This window comes from Piliocolobus tephrosceles, chromosome 4 (assembly GCF_002776525.5).
Source record: "Piliocolobus tephrosceles isolate RC106 chromosome 4, ASM277652v3, whole genome shotgun sequence".
NCBI lineage: Eukaryota > Metazoa > Chordata > Mammalia > Primates > Cercopithecidae > Piliocolobus > Piliocolobus tephrosceles.
In genome coordinates, this window is record NC_045437.1 from 139,572,103 (window position 1) to 139,590,945 (window position 18,843).

The 18,843-nt window shown below is 49.4% G+C and overlaps 1 protein-coding gene across 4 annotated transcripts in view; it reads left to right on the forward strand.

Moving 5' to 3' along the window:
- The window catches only part of ANXA6 (annexin A6), a 57,812-nt gene that overhangs the window by 16,100 nt on the left and 22,869 nt on the right, over nt 1–18,843 (forward strand). For 3 of the 4 annotated variants that reach the window (XM_023227058.3, XM_023227060.3, XM_023227059.2), the window contains exons 3-15: nt 1,815–1,905; nt 2,613–2,707; nt 3,268–3,381; nt 4,803–4,893; nt 5,801–5,880; nt 7,644–7,700; nt 8,930–9,023; nt 9,555–9,650; nt 10,833–10,891; nt 12,597–12,719; nt 13,891–13,949; nt 15,621–15,699; nt 17,701–17,782. In XM_023227058.3, the coding sequence (XP_023082826.1) occupies nt 1,815–1,905; nt 2,613–2,707; nt 3,268–3,381; nt 4,803–4,893; nt 5,801–5,880; nt 7,644–7,700; nt 8,930–9,023; nt 9,555–9,650; nt 10,833–10,891; nt 12,597–12,719; nt 13,891–13,949; nt 15,621–15,699; nt 17,701–17,782 (1,120 nt within the window). The remainder of the gene's footprint in view (nt 1–1,814; nt 1,906–2,612; nt 2,708–3,267; nt 3,382–4,802; nt 4,894–5,800; nt 5,881–7,643; nt 7,701–8,929; nt 9,024–9,554; nt 9,651–10,832; nt 10,892–12,596; nt 12,720–13,890; nt 13,950–15,620; nt 15,700–17,700; nt 17,783–18,843) is intronic. The other variant, XM_023227061.2, reaches the window with a different exon arrangement.

The window sequence follows — 18,843 nt, forward strand, 5'->3', positions numbered from 1 at the left end:
GTGGGCAGAATGGATCTGGTATCTGCTCTCAGAGGTTTCTGGATCAAACTGCCTGCTGGGGTGGAGAAGGCAGCAGGAATGTCTCAGGCTCCGGTTGTGAGGTCTGAAGTAAGGCCAAGGGGAGCGCTGGCAGTAAAGCCCCCATCCTGCACTCACTGAGCTCCTTTCAAGGCGCCCTGCCCTGGGCGCCCTGCTCTGGGGGTATGTGTTACTCTTTAAGTCTCTACCCAGGGGCGTGATCAGGTTGCAGGGCATTCCCAGGTGGCAGGAAGACAGCTGTGTTCCTTTCTGGTCAGAACTTTAAATAGTAACTCCACGCCCATGCACGCATACCTCAGAGGAGCCAGCCTCTGCAGACAGAGACCAGAGAGCCTCCAGAGGCCTGGCCAGGGTCCTGCAGTGCAGACACTGGGAGGCACGGAGACGGGGAGACCGGGAGGCGGGGAGACGGTCCAGTCCAGGTCCAGGTCCAGGGCTCGTTCTGCTCCACCTCTGCCTCCCTGAAGGCAAGGTCTATGTGGACCGCCCTCAATTCCCTCTTTTTTGGATTCTTTCCTGATTTCCCGCAGCTGGATCAGCCTCTACTGTTTTCCCACATTACCTTATTTTTGTCTTAGTGTATTTACTATAAGGTTTATAGTAATTGATGTGCTTGTCTGTCTCTGCCCCTGGGCCAGGAGCTCGTGAAAGACAGGAATTGGGTCCTCTTTTTCCCTAGTTCCTCAGCCATTAGGGTAGGGCCTAGCACAGATGAAGTGCCTTGCCACTGTGCTGTGTGCTCAGTGACAGGCTCTGGCATCCTCCACTCTGCCAGCTCTCGGCTGCTCTCCCAGACCCCCCACTTCTCAGTGGCATGTAACTGACCCACATCTGACTTCTCTGTGAACCAGTCCCATTGTGCATTCAGGTTCAGGTTCGATATCTAAGATCCCCTGGCTCTCTGCTGCTTCTCTCCTTCCCCTCAAAGGCCAAGCCAGCTTGTCCTCAGATGCCAGTTCACAGCGCAGGTTACTGGGCCCAGGGGGGCAGCACCTCATCTTGGCATTGAACTGAGAGTGTCTCTGGACCCCCTCTGCCCAGGACCCCACCCTCAGTAGCTGACACCTGCAAGTTTCCTGGAGCTGGAGAGCAGGGGGAAAAGGTCTGGGTTCTGTGTGACCTCCCACAAGTGGCTCTTCTTTGGGCTTGGCTTCCGCAATAGAAATAAAATTAAGAGCGTCTACAAATGGCTACACTAATCACATTCACAGAAGTGAAAGTGTAAACATAAAATGCTGTACAAATATGAGGGGCTGGCTGCGTGCACTGGCTCATGCCTGTAATCCCAGCACTTTGGGAGGCCAAGGTGGGAGGAATGTTTGAGGCCAGGCATTCAAAACTAGCCAGGGCAATAGAGTGAGATCCCATCTCTTTATCTCTTTAAAATATATATATGTGTGTGTGTGTGTGTGTGTGTGTGTGTGTGTGTGTGTGTGTGTATGACTCTTGCTATTTTTGCAGGCATCATTTTCATCTCCTACACTCAGCCAGGTTTTTTTACCCTCTCCTGGATGCTTTGGAAGGTGGTACAGGGCTGCAGGCCTTGGACAAGCCCCTCTCCCTTGGGGAAATGGCGGTGTCCTTTGGGCGGGTTGCAGCAGGTGGTATGGGAGAGTCATCCACACCGCTACCCAGGGTGTATGTGGCCAGCACTCGATTTTGCAGGGAAAGGAGCTCGGCCTGGACCAGGGTAGGCATCTGACCCGAGGTTGAGGGACTGGGTGCTTGGTCTCAGTCCGGGGTTGGCAGTTCACCGTCTACTTTTCTCTCCACAGGGTGCCAAATACCGGGGCTCCATCCATGACTTCCCAGGCTTTGACCCCAACCAGGATGCTGAGGCTCTGTACACTGCCATGAAGGGCTTTGGTGGGTGCCAGGCTTCACGGGAGCTTGGGGGGTATCCCCCAAATGTAGACACAGCCCAGAGCCCTTCTGGTGGTGCTGGTAGGATCTGTGAAATGGTGAAGTGCACTTATTCATTGTTTTTGGTCTCCCCTTTTTATTAATTTTCATGATGTTATAAGAAAACGTTTCAGAAAAAAAGGTATAAAGAGTAATAGAAATTTCATCCATAGATTTACCACCAAACTTAAGAACTAGTGCTTCATTAGAGTAGCTGAAATTCCCGTGGTAGATCCCCCTCCTGATAATGCCGCCTGCTGCCTTTGCCCAGAGATAGCCACAGTCTGAAGGTGGTGCTTATATTCTTCTTTGTCTTGTGGTGAAAAGAACCCTGTACTGGGTGTTAGGACACCTGGGTTTTTTAAGCCAGGTTCATTGTGAGACCTCGGACAAGTTCTTTCCCCTCTCTGGGCCTTAATTCCCTGATTTGTGCAGTGAGGAGCTGGATCAGGGTCTTCTGAGCACAGATAGTATGTGTGCTGTGTCCGCTTTCAGTCGTGACTTAATAAGTCCGCACTGACCCTCTCCCCTGACAGCAGCACCTGATGAGTGGAAGGCTCATGCTGAGGCCTGCAGGGAGCTACTAGGCCTATGTCCAGGGAAGGAAGCGGCCCTGGTGGGCTTCCTGGAGGCAGGGTGGGTAGGATGATGATTGCTGTCCCCTATTCCAGGCAGTGACAAGGAGGCCATACTGGACATAATCACCTCCCGGAGCAACAGGCAGAGGCAGGAGATCTGTCAGAGCTACAAGTCCCTCTACGGCAAGGTAACCACGGCAACCAGAGGGCCCATGGGGTGGGGGCGGTGGAAGAATGATTTCATTCACCCGTGTGCTCATTCAGGTTATTTCATGGATATGGCACTGCAGGTCAGCCTATGGGCTGACACCTTACCCTGCTCTTTTTCTTCTCATCAGCTGGGGTTTTTCAGCCTTTCATACACCCACAGCACCTGCTGTATGCTGGGTTCATGCTAGGGGTTAGGGCTGCAGTAGTGAATAAGATGGTTGAGGTGTCAACTCTGTGGACTGCCAGATAGTGAGAGAGAGACACGGTAAACGAGGAAGCAGACAGCGGTGGGGAGGTGGCACAGGGCTGTGGACTTGGCCCTGCACCGCCGTTTGCTAGCAGCATGACTTGGAGTAAGACCCCTGTTGTCTCTGAGCCTGTCTCTTAGGGTTGGTAACAGTACATACCTCCAAGGGTGACGATTTAATGAGATTACTTAGCCCAGCACCTGCCAGAGTAGGTGCTCATTAAGTGTAATTCTTACCATTGTAACTACTCTTCCTCTTTCCTCTTCTCTCTCTTTCTCCCCACCCGCCAGGACCTCATTGCTGATTTAAAGTATGAATTGACGGGCAAGTTTGAACGGCTGATTGTGGGCCTGATGAGACCACCTGCCTATTGTGATGCCAAAGAAATTAAAGATGCCATCTCGGTAAGAAGTGGGGGGTGTATGTGTGTGCTGGGGTGGGGATGTGGTTAATGGGAAGATTCTGGGCTCTTCCAAAGGCAACTGGTGAGCCCCATAGCCACCCAGTAGATGTGAGATGTGTCCTGCTTCACAGACACATCTCAGTTTATCCCAGAGGAGCATCCCGGTCTTCACACAGACAGATGCAGACCGATGTCAGTGTGATGCACACCCCATGAAAGGGGCCCTTGGCACAGACCCCCTTACTAGGAGCTTGTAGTCCAAGGATACAGGTTATAGGGACATGAAGACAAATTGTGTCTAACACTCCTGAGGCCAAGGGCACACTAAAAGTAATCAACACGACCCTGGGCCAAGGGTTGTTTGAGAGGGCATCTTAAAGGATAATAGGATCAAGTTAAGCCCCAAATCCCAGAGAGGATTTGGTGGATAGAAGTGTCAAGGTCATTGCAGGGGGTAAAAATGGCAGGAGAAGTTGTGGTCCTGTGTTTAGGGTATGAGGAGTAGCTCAGCCTGGTTGAGGTAGAGGTAGAGAATTGCCCCCTAGAAAGAAGAGAGACAAAGCCCTTTAGGTATATCTAGCACTTTACAGTCTATAAAGTGCTATGATCTTTGTCTTCTATGAGCTATTAAGCATGAGTTCATTTTATAAACTGCTGAACTTAGCAATGTGAGATTATTATCTTCTCCTTCTCCCTGTGAGTTTGGCAGAGCAACTAATATCATCTACATTTTACAGATGAGAAAACTGAGGCCCAAAAAGATAGTTTCTGAAGAGAATTCACAAAGCTGGAAGAGGCAGAACTAGAACCTATGTGTTTTAGTCCATTCTCATAGTCCTTTCTTATTCATAAGTCCATTCTTGTTGCTATAAAGAAACACCTGAGATTGGGTAATTTATAAAGAAAAGAGGTTGAATTGGCTCCTGGTTCTGCAGGCTGAACAGGAAGCATCGTGGCTTCTGCTTCTGGGGAAGCCTCAAGAAGCTTCCAATCTTGGTAGAAGGCAAAGAGGGAGCAGGCATCTCACACGGTGGGAGCAGGAGCAAGTGGGGAGGTGGGGAAGTGCTACATACTTTTAAACAACCAGATCTCACAAGAACTTATGATCGTGAGAACAGTAGCAAGAGGATGGTGCTAACTATTCATGAGAAAGCGCCCCCATGGTCCAATCACCTCCCACCAGGCCCCACTTCCAATATTCAGGTCTACAATTCGACATGAGATTTGGTGGGGATACACATCCAAATCATATAACCATGTCTTAGGAGTCTCAGGGCAGCAGTTCCCAATCGGTGCCTAAGAGCTTGATAGGAGCCTCCTGAGTGCTGGGGTGTCATAGCCCTGGCTATGACCTGATCTCAGCCTGTGTCCAGTGGCCTCCCATCCCTGCCCTTAACTCATGTGCTCCTTTTCTTCTCCCAGGGCATTGGCACTGATGAAAAGTGCCTTATTGAGATCTTGGCTTCCCGGACCAATGAGCAGATGCACCAGCTGGTGGCAGCATACAAAGATGGTGAGATGGGCAGGAGGGGCCACTTAGGATCTTCGGATACGAAATGAGGATGATTGCAAGAGTGGGGACACTAAGATTCTAGCCATCTACCTTCTCTCCTCCTTTCTTCTGATCCATTTGTCCACCCATTCATCTATCCAATAAGTACTTGCTTTGTGCTGGGTGATGTGCTAGGTTCTCAGGATATGGTGGTGGATAAAACCAAAGGGGTCCCTCTCTCTTAGACCAATGAGATAATGAGATAATGAAGGAGACAGACAATAAACAGGTAAACAGATAAACATAATGATGATGTATTTTAGCTAAGTGTTATGAGGGAAACAAGGTAACAAGAATCAAACTTTTACCAGTGAGGTCTTGGGAGGAAATGAGGAACCAATTATGTACAGAATAGAGAGAAAATCTTTCCAACAAAGGGCACGGCAAGTGCCAAGGCCCTGAAATAGAAATGAGCCTGGTAGCTGGTACGAGGCTAGACGGGTAGAGGACAGGGCAGGATCACACAGGGCCTGCAGGCCAAGAGACAGATGGTGTTTTATTCTGAGTCTAATGAGAAGTTGAGGAGTATCATGATCAGTTATGGGTTTTAAGACAGCCACCCTTGTTGCCATGAATTGTAAAGGCATTGAGAATAGGGGAGGAGAGAACCATCAGAGAACTATAGCCACCGTCCAGGTGGGCCATCATGGTACAGGTGGGGTAGAGAGAGCGGACAGATCCCATTTCATCACATCCTGGTCAGTACGAAGAGCTGTGAAAATACACCCTGGGTCTTGCCATGATGGTCACGTAGACTGGGTTTGGGAATTTTTAAAAATATCTGATCATTTTGGGGGCATCAGGGGCCTTTATCCTGGATCCCTGAGGTCTCTGGGGATGAGACTAGAGCTTGCGGTCCTTTCTGCAGCCTACGAGCGGGACCTGGAGGCTGACATCATCGGCGACACCTCTGGCCATTTCCAGAAGATGCTTGTGGTCCTGCTCCAGGTTGGTTCACAGCCTGTTTTTTTCCTCTGGCGTTTGGGATGGCTTCTGTCTGGCTCACCTGGGTGTAGATCTGAATGTCCAGGGGTCCGGTCAGCTTCCCCTGGTTTGCGCAGGCAGGTGTATTTGGCTAATGCGCTTTGCCTCTGGCACACAGTCCTCTCGTGCCCAGGAATATCTTCTGCTGTGCCTTTTTTGCTCTCTCCACACTCACTCCTCCCGCTCCACTCTGGGCCTCCTTCCTGCCATGGCTTCTGCAGCTGCACATGCAGCATTTCTGGACCCCAGCATTCCTGGGGCTGCTGTGTGGAGTCTCCCACGTCTGAGCCTTATTGTCTCCTCACAGCCCGCCCAAAGTATATCACAAAGAGACTATTAGGAGGCTACAAATTGGTGTCTATGGCTGAATTCAACCTGCCAAGTTGGATTTTTTCCCCCATACAATATGTTTTAAGAAAAGCAAAGCAAAACAAGTTTGAGTTAGTTGCTAACATTTGGAAATTGTGAGATTTTGCTCAAAAACCAGATTTCTGTATTATGTTGATGTGTTGAAAGTTGTGGTAGCAGCAGGTCTGCATTCTGCATGACTGCAGTGGGCTGGAGATCATATGCCTCCTGCCCGCTTCTCCATGAATCTTATCTACCTGGCCCTCTACATCTCTCTGTGACCACAGGCACAGTGGGAATGGGCGTTGAGATGTCTCAAGCTCAGCTCCAAGGACTAGATGGTTATGAAACTTTGTATATAAATTAAGCCACCACTATGTTTCCTCTGTCCCCCATTTCCCATTTTATACCAGCTCCTCCCAACTCTGTTCCTCTCATTGCCGTAACAATCCCATATTAACCAGCTGGGGAATGATCAGGAGAAACCTCAGGAGTGAGATGGTGTGACCTGTGCCCCATTTTCAAAGTTGCTTCTTCTGGAGAGGAGCGTCGTATCCCTGTATCTTGGAGTCAGGCATTTTGTATCCTCAAGGTCGGACAGTAAGCAGCAGCGTGGCACATGTTGTAAGCTTGCCAGCCTGTCTTCTGCTCAGTCCCAAAGAGAACCCAGGGGATTTGAGATCCTGGAATGCACAATCCAAGGGAAGAAGGGATGGCCGTAGACCTCTCCAGGCCACCTGCAGACCTCTGCCCATGTAAGAAGGAGTTGAGTACTGCTCTCCCCTGTTCCCTTTGTGCATCCTCCTCTATTTGTAAGCCTCCTTATCAGGTGGGGCAAAGGGCTTGGGCAGAACAACAGAAGCACCGTTAGGATTTGGTGACTTTGTAGCTTGTGAGCTCAGATCTTGGGCCCAAATCCTTGTTGGTGAATTCTTTAAGTTAGGCATAAGAGCTCCTAATAGAATGCAAATGTTCAGATCCTTTGCCCCTGTGGAATCATTGCTGGAGGAGTGTCATGGGCCATGCCAGGATCTGTGGCAGGGACCGTTGAGAACCTGGGGCCCTGTCCTCAGAGATGTCCTCAGGACAAGGCTCTGCCTACCTCTGGGCTGGGGACACCTGGAAGAACCTTGGTTGTTCTTGGGACTCTCCTGTGTGGACCCAGCCCTGATGATGAAGGGAAAGGCCAGAGGGAGGGACCCTTTCATTGCCTCACAAAACAGATACTGTGGTCTTCATGCAATAGCAGGCACTGCTTCTGGACACATCTGGGCCACCAGGTTTTCCTGCTTTCCCTGTCTCCACCGCTGGCATCCAGGCCTCCCTCCTGGCTTGGCTTTGCAGTGTTTGAAACACATAGTGTTTGTCTCTCTGCCCAGGGAACCAGGGAGGAGGATGACGTAGTGAGCGAGGACCTGGTACAACAGGACGTCCAGGTAAACAAGCACCATTGAAAGTCCCTGAGGCACAGCAGAAGAGCCTCTGGAGGGGAGAGGTTGGGGCCCTGGGAAGGGCTGGAGGTGAAGTCATTTGCATCAAATACCAGAAATAACCCAGCCACAGCTATCATGTATACTGGTGCTTTGTTGAAGAAAAGATATAAGTTATCTTTCAAAGGTACATCCCATATGTAATATTGGTGAGATGTACTTTGGAGCTTTCTTTATTCATTCAGTTATTTAATATCATTGAAGTTAAATACCTAGTATGTGCTAGGCACTCTGCCAAGCGTTGGGAAATCACTAATGAACAAAATCAAGTGGTACCGGGAGAGACAGGCATACATTAATCACACAAACACCTTCTCTATCAATATATTGTACATTGCAGGCGTTTTGAGTACCCAGTACATGCCAGCAGCACTACAGGGGCAGATACAGAGAATGCTATGACATAGTCCCTGTTGTTAAGGAGCTCATACAATAGTGTGGAGATAGACATGTGAAGAAGTCATTATCATATACAGTAGATCAAAGTGATAAAGAAGCAGAAAGCTGTGGGAGCCTAGGAGAGGGAGGAAAGGAGGGAAACAGAACTCTGCCTGGGAGCATCAGGAAGTACTTTGAGAAAAAATGGGATACTTAATCTGGGCCTTGAAGGTTGAGTAGGAGTTTCTCCAGAAAGAAAGGAAGAAAGGCATATAGGAATAGTCATATACCACGTAATGACGTTCTGGTTAATGATGGACCACATATATGATGCTAGTCCCAATAGATTATGGACCACATATATGATGCTAGTCCTATAAGATTATAACCCCATATTTTTACTGTGCCTTTTCTATGATTACATGTGTCTAGGTACACAAATTCTTGCCATTGTGTTGCAGTTGCCTATGGTATTCGGTAAGGTAACATGCCAAACAGGTGTGCTGACTAGGAGCAATAGGCTATACCATGAAGTCTGGGTGTGTAGTAGACCATGCCATCTAGGTGTGTGTACGTGCTCTACGATCCTCACACAATGGCAAAGTCGCCTAACAATGGTAGTTCTCAGAACGTATCCCTATCATTAAAAGATGCATGACTGTTTTATACACAGAGGTCCTCAGGCTACCAATTACTGGTGTGTTCAGGGATCAGGCAGCAGTTCTGAGTGGCCTGGTCAGCGTGTCCTGTCTCCTGAGGTTTCCTCTTTCAGTCAAGTGCCACCTCTTCCCCTTTAGGACCTATACGAGGCAGGGGAACTGAAATGGGGAACGGATGAAGCCCAGTTCATTTACATCTTGGGAAATCGCAGCAAGCAGCATCTTCGGTTGGGTAAGCTCCAGAGAAGACCTAAAGCTGTTCCCTTGGGTTTATGCCAAGAATTCCTTTCTTTATCTCTTTTGTTTACCACTAACGGAACATGACAGCTACTTCAGTCCCAATTCAAACTCTAGTCCTGAGTTTATTAGGTTGTTGCGAAAGTAACTGTGGTTTTTACCATTACTTTAAAAAAAAAAAAAAAAAGGCAAAAACCGCAATTACTTTTGCACCAACCTAATATTAGACAGTGGTTTGTACAGTCCCTCAGCAAAGTCATTAACAGGATGCTTGGCCTTCCATCTCCAGTGCCAGTCCTGTCTCCGTATTAGGGGATGAGGTGCAGTCCCTCACCAGCTATGAAGCTCATCTGCACAACGCTGGTGATGTGCGTGATCTCCCAGTCGCCTCCATCAGAGCACCAGCCCTAGCTTCATGGTGGACAGTCAGGTCCTGGCCACTGCGCCCCCCTGCTCTTGAAGTCCTCATTTCTTCTCAGGGTTACAGAGGCACTCTCAAACCTCCCTGTCTCTCTGTCTGACGCAGTGTTCGATGAATATCTGAAGACCACAGGGAAGCCAATCGAAGCCAGCATCCGAGGGGAGCTGTCTGGGGACTTTGAGAAGCTAATGCTGGCCGTGGGTATGTCCTGACATTGGATTCCTGTGGGTTTTAGGGGATTCTGGAACACTGGCCTAGGAACAAGGAGCTGAGAATGGAAAGGGGAATTACATGGTATAGAATTGGGAAGGAGAAAACCAGGTGGGCCGTGAATTCTAAAGTTTCTCCAGGGCAGCATGGCTGAGGCTGGGGAAGGGAAAGGGGTTTGAGCCTCAGGTACTGACTTCCTCCAGCTCCCTTCTCCACCATGGCAGGTGACAAAGAGCTCTGAACTTGGGCTGAGGATAATGATGATCCTAATAGTTGACTTTTGTGGAGCATCTGCGGCGTGCCAGGCACTGTGCTGAGTGTGTAATCTTTATAAAAGACCCAGGAGTGGCCACTGCCATGATCTCTATTTCACAGATGAGGAAACTGAGTCTCACCAAGGCTGATCATTTGCTGAGGGATAGTTTTGTAATGAGTTGGGGGTACTGAGAATGTGAGGATGTGAGGAGCTGGCTACTCAGTGGTGGAGCCAAGATTCAAACCAGGACTTCTCCCAAATTGGCTTGGAGCAAGTCATTTCTGCTTACTGGGCCTCAGTTTCCTTATCTATTAAGTGGGGTGGGGGTGGGCAGGAAGGATGGACTGCCTTAATTGCCTCCCCAGAAGCCCTTGCAATTCCAGCATTCCAGCAGTTAGCATGTCTGAGTCAGGAATATGTTGTGTGTTTGTATTTCTTGGGGGAAACCTGCAGCTCCTTTATTGTCCCTCCCAGAGCCATCCCCTGCCCTCCCTGTTTGAAGTAGTCAGCCAGTGGGACTCAGTGATTCAGTGGGATTCACAGTGATTCAGCTGCCAATACCTTTCTGGTGTAGCAGGTCTAAACAAATGCCTTTTCCTCCTTCACCCCAGACCCTTCCCCCACCCCAGCTCAATTCCCTGTGAAAACCAAAAGGACTAGAAAGATAAAGGGGGTCTGTCTTTGTGATGGACTTCAATAGGATTATTTCAACAAGATTATTTCCTGTTTATTCCCTGGGTTTGCGGTTAAAGTGGGTTGGTCTGGGGTGCTCTGGGGCTGTGAGCTATCAGGAACCACGGTTCTTCCTGTATTGAGCTAGGTGGTCCTCAAGGAACAGAAACAAAGAGGGAGTCAGGCCATCCCATCCCCCTTCAGAGGAAGCCAGAATAACTCTACCTCTTCCTCCCTCTTCACAGTGAAGTGTATCCGGAGCACCCCGGAATATTTTGCCGAAAGGCTCTTCAAGGCTATGAAGGTGCGTGGCGGGACTGAGTGAATGAGGTTTGGGGAGAGGACTATTGGCACTCTTTGACAAGTCCTTGGGATCCAGTGGCCAAAGAGAGCCCTTCAGGGATGGCCACAGGGCTGACCCTGGTGAAGGTGCTCCATCCCAGGTGAGCTCTAGGGCCAGGAATGCTGCTGGTCACATGTCCTTCCATCTGCACACCTGGCTGATGTCATGAATCAACAGATGGACTTAGGGTGGCAGCCTGCACCTGATCCCTCCAGCCAAATGGGTTGGCAGCTCGGACTTTGAAAAAGTATTAACCAGAATGTTTATATACAGCGTATGTAGGCAAGACCACTTTGGCCTTGCCTGCTAAGACTCATCATGCTCACCCTGTGACAGTTCCACTCTGGGTGTGTTTCTGAGAAAGCTTCCCAGGCTTTTACACATATGACGCACAGAGAAACTAGTATTTTTGTGATGCACTGGAGGAAATGAATGCAGTCATTTGCTGCCAGAGGCCTGAGGCCTGAGACCCAGGAGCTTGGGCCTTCCTGGCCCTGGTTGGCCATTCCAAAAGTGCAAAGTAGACTGTCGGCCATTCTCTGCCCACCAGTGTGCCATAATGAGGTGGGGCAGCTCAGCCCTAGAGAGATGTTTGCCTATATGCATGAATTCATAAGAATGCCCATCACAAGGCTGCGTGCATGCAGTGGCTCACACCTGTAATCTCAGCACTCTGGGAGGCCAAAGTGGGAGGATCACTTGAGGCCCAAAGTTCAGGACCAGCCTGGGCAACATTGTAAGACCTTTGTCTCTACAAAAATAAGAAATAGAACTAGCCAGGGGCTGTGGCACATACCTGTAGTCCTAACTACTCGAGAGGCTGAGGCAGGAGGATTTCTGGAGCACAGGGCCCATAGGTTTGAGCCTTCAGTGGATGCAGTGTGCCATGTGATCGCACCACTGGACTCTAGCCTGGAAAACAGAGTGAGACCCTGTCTCTTCAAAAAAAAAAAAAAAAAAAAAAAGGAATACTTAAAACAGTATTGCCTATATTAGGAAAAAGCTAGAAACAACCCAGTGAGTGACCATCAAGAATAGCATGGCAAAAAAATAAATGCACAGCAGTATATTTGCAAAGTTCCAAAATGTATAAATCTAAGTGTATTGCTTAGAGTTACAAAGCTATGGTAAAATTATAAGGAAAATCAAGTGTGAAAATTATACATGAAGAGAGAAGAAGAGGTTTGTAACAGTGAGAGGGCTGGGTGCGGTGGCTCACGTGTGTAATCGTACCATTTTGGGAGGCTAAGGCAGCCCTTGAGGCCAGGAGTTCAAGACCAGCCTGGCCAACATGGCAAGACCCCATCTTTACTAAAAGTACAAAAATTACCTGGGCGTAGTGGCAGGTACTTGTACTCCCAGCTGCTCAGGAAGCTGAGGCAGGAGAATTGCTTGAGCCCGGAAGGCAGAGGCTGTAGTGAGCTGAGATCACACCACTGCACTCCAGCCTGGGCAACAGAGTGAGACCCTATCGCAGAAAAAAAAAAAAAAAAAAAAAGCAATAAGAGGAGCATAGATAGAGCTTCAACGGGAATGGCAACGTCTGCTTCTTTTGCTCTAATTTTTAACTTTTTATTATGAAAATAGAATTTTCAACTAAGCTGGGAGCTATCGGCACTCTAGCCTCCTCTCAAGTCCATGTTCCCCAAACCCACTTGTCTTGCAGGGCCTGGGGACTCGGGACAACACCCTCATCCGCATCATGGTCTCCCGTAGTGAGCTGGACATGCTCGACATTCGGGAGATCTTCCGGACCAAGTATGAGAAGTCCCTCTACAGCATGATCAAGGTCAGCAGAGCTCATGGGGGCAGAGAAGGGAGCATGGAGCTTTTTGCCAAGACAGAGGGCTTAGGGACTATTCCCAGGGAAAGGAAATGTCCCAGGAAGTGGGAGTCTCTTGGATATTCCAGGAGCCCCTGTCTTGTGGCTCATTCAAGGAATTTAAGGATATTCAACAGAAAAGCAACTGTTAGGGGTGTTTGTAAGTGGTAAGGCTACAGACCGAGGCAGGGGCTGGGTCATGAAGGACACACAAGCTGAATTAAGGGAGAGGACTCTGCCCCAATGCCCCAAGGGCAGTGAGAGTTCACAGTCTCCCGGAGGAAGGCTGGAAAACACCGAAGAACACAAATGAGGGTTAATGGGGAACCTTTGGCCTGGGCCGGGTGATTGGTGATGACCCTGGGACATCCGGCCCCTGAGGCTTTATCAGGAGACATATGTAAAGTTAGGGAAGTTTTCCCTTTTTTTTTGGATTACTGAAATAAAGCTTTATGGGGTGATAGAGAAAGAGATCCAAGTTGTGTTCTCCAAAGTATGTTTCCAAAGGGTAATTTTTTTAGGTGTTATGTGCAAAATGTTCTATGGGAAAATAAGTTCGTAACAAACCAGAATAAGCAAAGATAAATAAGCCAGTTTCTTTACCTCAGAGCTTCTCACAGCCTTTCATATTTTGAAGTCCATTATGAAGCCCCAAGAGGGATATGGAATATGCATCTATATGGATATGTGCATCTGTGTAATATATATATTTGTTTAATTTTTTGCATTTCCCAATGTTTTTGCTCATGGAACCCCATTCCCATGCATATTTCACGTGGAAGGGCTGGGCTGGGGACTGGTGGCACTGCTGTGCTGGGGCACTGGCTTGAAAGGGCAGCTAGCGTCTCCTCTCAACTCCGCACATTGGTTGTGAAGTCATATTGGTAACTTGAAATTGTCCATTGCTGGAAGTATTTACACCACAGAAATTGGCAAATGCTATAAATTAGGGCTTCCCCCAACCTCCTGCTGAGAACCAGTTATTCAATATTAACCAGCACAGGAGGGTCAGGGCTGCTATGAATAAGTGTTCATTCAGCCTTCCCCTCTTTTAGGCTGTGCAGAACCTTCACCTCCTTGCCTGAGAGGAGCCCAGGGCTGGATGAGAGGTAACCTTTCTTTCTTTCTTTCTCTCCAGAATGACACCTCTGGCGAGTACAAGAAGTCTCTGCTGAAGCTGTGTGGGGGAGATGATGAGTAAGTGGCTTCTTGGCCCCTGGCTGGAGGGCATGGCCTTGGGGTGGCAGGCAGGGACTCTCCTGGCTCGCATCCTGATGGGTGAATTGGATGAGCTGGGGATTCCCCTGAGCCAGGAGTGTCACAAAAGTGAAAGGCGGCCTTTGCTGGTACCTTTTGTGCTTGTGGATCTGTGTGTCTGAGCGTGTGGTGGTCTGAACGTGAGCGTGGTCTCCTGTATATGGAGATGTCTGCTCCTATGAACCTGGAAAGTCAGTCTGGGGTTGTGGACCAGGAACCAGATTATGAGCATCCAAGCCCTGCTATTTCATAGCGGTTTTTCGGTTTCATCACCTGTTAAATGGGAAAAGAAAACATTCCTGCTCTGCATATTCATTTGTGCAGCATATATGTGTTAAGTGCCTTCTGGGTGCAGACCCTGTGAGGAAGCCCCTGATGAAGGCCATAGCCCAGAAGGGGATATAGACCAGTTTCCAGAAGGGAGCAGTCCTGTGCTGGGGAGAACTGGCTGTGCCATGTAGAAAGCGTATATAAAAGCACACAGAGATGCCCTAGCCCAGACCAAGGGGAGACTCTTTGGAGATACACGGTGAGACCCAAGGAGGAAGGGGAAGAGCCAGGTGAAGAGAGGGTCTGGGGACAGTGTTTGGGTGGAGGAAATCACCTACAGAAAAGCCTAGGAGTGAGAAGGAGCAGCCTGATTCATTCATATGTCCCAGGTCATGCATTTATGGAGTACTAGGGAGAGAAATAAGGCAGAGAAGTGGGAGGACCTGGGGGCCTCTTCCCAGAGTATTAAATTGGGGCATTACTTGACCAAATTTGTGTGCTGGAAAGGGAACAGGAGGCACTCTGATTTCCTTTCTCTGGGACTTATAAAGATCCAATTACAGAAGGGATGCAAGAATTTCCTGTGAACCTTTGGTAAGGACCATAGAGATTGATGCAGTTCAGCAGATATTACTGAGTTGATACATCCAGGCACTTTGCAGGAGGAGATGTAGGGCTTGCATGGCCATAGCCTGCTCATTGGCCTGTTTGAGAGGGGAGAGTTGGATAGAAGACACTCAAATTCTAAGGAAGAAAGGGGAGGCTGAAAGATTGGAAAAATCCTATCCTGCTTGGACCCTGCAGCCAGGAAGGCTGCCCTTAAAAGCCAGCATTGGTTGGGCGCAGTGGCTCACGCCTGTAATCCCAACACTTTGAGAGGCTGAGGCGGGAGATCACCTGAGGTCAGGAGTTCAAGACCAGCCTGGCCAACATGGTGAAACCCCGTCTTTACTAAAACTACAAGAATTAGCCAGGCGTGTGGCCTGTAATCCCAACTACTCAGGAGGCTGAGGCAGGAGAATCGCTTGAACCCCGGGGGCAGAGGTCTCAGTGAGCTGAGATCACGCCACTGCACTCCAGCCTGGGTGACAAGAGTGAAACTCCATCTCAAAAAAAGAGGCAGCATTGCAGGGGGTGTCGAGAGATGGAAGGTTCTCAGAAATGGAGGGAGGACCCTGGTGAATGGAGGAGGCATAGGCTGGAGAGAAAGAAAGCTTAACATGTGTGTGGTGTGTGCACGTGTGTGTATGTGTTGGGGGGTGTGTGTGTGTGTGTTGTTGTGTGGAGTGTTGCCCGTGATGACATTCCTTCCTGTCCTCTCCCTAAACCCCTCCATTCCAGTGCTGCTGGCCAGTTCTTCCCGGAGGCAGCGCAGGTGGCCTATCAGATGTGGGAACTTAGTGCAGTGGCCCGAGTAGAGGTCAGACCTTCCCCTTCTCCTGCTTGACCTCTTGACCACAGCTTTTCTGCTTGCGCCTTCCTGCTGCTCTGGTTGGCACCCAGCTGCCCCCTGGCGGCCAACCCGACACGTTGATTCTCACATCTGAAGCTTCCTTTTCTCCCTTGGAGTGATGAATCGGTGGAGGGGCGCACCTGGTTTCTGCATTCGCTTCTGACACGCTGGAAAGGGTTCTGGCCCACTTACTAACAGGGCTTGCTGAAATGGAGACCTGGCTGGTTCCATGGAGGGGCCTGTCCCACCCGGGGTCCAAAGAGTTGGCCTCAGAGACACGAAAGCTGAGAACAGATGGGCGTCCCTGGGTGCACTGGAGGATTTCAGGTTGTCCTCCTGAGCATCCTGAGACTGGGGGTCCACAAAGGACAGGAATGAAAGGTTTCACTAAAGTACTTTAGGCAACCATTCCAGAGACTGTCACGCTTGGCTCACACAAAAATGTGTAGGACCTTGGAGCTCTCTGTTACTCACTATGTGACCTTAGGAAGATGCCCCTCCCTCTGGGCCTCTATGTCTCCATCTTTAAAGTGAGGGGTTAACATGGCAATCTCGGTGATCTCTTAGGGCTCTTGAGCTCTGATGTTCCAGGACAGCGTTCCCCAAATGATAAGTCAAGAGATCTTTGCAGATGATCATAGGTGATGTGAGAAGTGAATTTAGTTTGGCAGGGTTGAATAACGCAGAACTCCACATAGTGAATGAGAAAGGCACTCCTTTTCAATTTCATCAGCGTTTCTGATTATGTCAAAGAGGAAGTCTTGGTTTGGTGCCACCATCTCTGCAACACTTGCTGATTTTCCTATTTCACAAAGAGAAAGCTGAGAGCGCTCGCTTTAAGTTTCAGAGCTTCTGGCAAGCAGAGGCATCATGTTCAATTTCATGGTATTTCACCTCTTTTGTTTTTATTACATTGATTTTTGTGGTAAATTGTCAGTTTATGATACATGGTATCAACTTCCTAATTCATAGTAGTAATATAAAAGTAATTTCATCCTTTTTTTTTTTTTTTTTTTTTTTTGAGATAGAGTCTCACTCTGTTACCCAGGCTGGAGTACAGGGCCATGATCATGGCTCACTGCAGCCTCCCCAGGCTCAGGGATCGTTCCACGTTAGCCTCCCAAGTAGCTGGGACTTCAGGTGGACACCACCACACCTGGCTAATTTTTGTAGAGACAGGGTTTCACCGTGTTGCCCAGGCTGGTCTTGAACTCATGGGCTCAAGCGATTCTCCTGCCTTGGCCTCCCAAAGTGCTGAGATTACAGGCATGGGCCATTGTGCCAAGCCTCATTAATTCACTTAACAATTATTTTTTAAGTGTGCCTATTATATGTCAGACACTGTTGTAGGCACCTGGGATATATAACAGGATAAAACAGATACAATTCCTTGCCCTTTGGGAGTAATTTTAAATGCACTTCAAAAATGGATGTATTTAAGTCAGAAAAGAAGTTGAATTACATAAAACCATTAAGAGATGGCATAGCGTGTGTGCTGATTTGGAAAAGTGAAAGTCCTTCAGGAGTGACTGAAATTTGGGAAACTCTGTTCTGGTATTTCAGAACATTTCTGCTGCCTTTTCAGGGGGAATGACTCTTTAAGAGGCAGAGGGGGTCTCGGGGGCAGAGTAGGATTCAGAAGAATTGGGGCGGCTCCGGTGGAATAAGTAGCCAAGGGGCACTAGAACCGAGGCAGATCCTGTGGCAGGCAGGAGCCTAGCCAATTTCCTTTGACCAGGACTTGCCCTGCCCCCAGCCCTGAGTCCCTCTCTCCCTCTCTCTTTCTGTCTCTCTCTCTCAGCTCTTGTGCAGGGTCTGTCTGCTGTGGCTTCACCTCTGCCTCTTTCCCCACCCACACCACTTGGTTTGGGCTCGTGGGGAGAGCTTCCCACCCTCGCATGCTGTCTCTCAGCCTGGCCCCCAGGGGGGCCTTCAGACACCTGCTGAGTCTCTTTCTGCTTCTCACAGCTGAAGGGAACTGTGCGCCCAGCCAATGACTTCAACCCTGATGCAGATGCCAAAGCGCTGCGGAAAGCCATGAAGGGACTCGGTACGGGGGATGGGAATGGAGCAGGGTTGGTCTCAGGTCAGCAGGTGTGGTGGGTTCAGCCATGGGCTGGCAGAGGACAGAGTGAGCTTTCAAATTAGAGTCTGCAGGATGAGGAAGACTTGATCTCAAGTTTCCACCCTCCTGGCTTCTGGAGTATAAGGAGGAGGGGCAGGAGAGGGTTCATAAGGAACTTGACAGAAGCCCTTCCCAGGGACCAAGGTGTCCCCCAGCCTCCTGGGAGCAGTATTCTGGCACTGAAGAAAGTACCAGATCACAGAATTGGTGTGGTGCCCCGGCTCTGCTGCCGACTCACCATATGACTCTGGGTGAGCCTCTCAGCCACTCTGGGTCTGAATTTCCCCACGTGTAAAATAGGAGTGTGGACCCTGGAACCCAAGAGCCCCAGTTCTATGGTGGGAGTGTGCCCTGCTGGGCAGGTCCTTCAGACCTACATTTGGCACCAGTGGGAGGAGTACTGCACCCACAGGTTCAGATCAGCTGGGCCTGTGCTCAGAAAATCCAGCCTGGGACTGGCCATCTAGGGTTTGGCTTTCTTTGCCTTTTCTGCCCTGTTTGTCTGACAGCAACTCCCAGGAGGCTTTAGGTTAAGTCTATCACCTCCTGGGCTTCCTTTCCATGTGTCTCATGGGAATGATGGTATCTGCCAAGCTCGCCCGGGACTGTAGGATGATAGAGGTAAAAATGCCATGAAGGACCCCCGTGCTGGGTCTGCGGTTGATGGCATTAATCTGAGAAGCAGGAAGTGGTGTCCTAATGCCTTCCAGAGTCAACCTGCCGTGGTTAGAGGGACTCAGGGTCCAGCTCCCAGAGAGTTGAAGAGAAAGGACATAGAGTCGCTAACAGGACTTGGACTGTCAGGGTTGGAAGGATCCCTTGGTAACTACTCCAGCCTCTTCATGTTACAGATGTGGAAACCAAGTCCCATCAGGGGAAGGGGACTTGCCCAGGGTGGGTAGCCATTGCCAGAGTCAGAACTAGAACTCAGAGGCCCTGACTCCCAACCCAGTACTCTCTACCTCCCAGCTGTCCTTGTTCCTCAG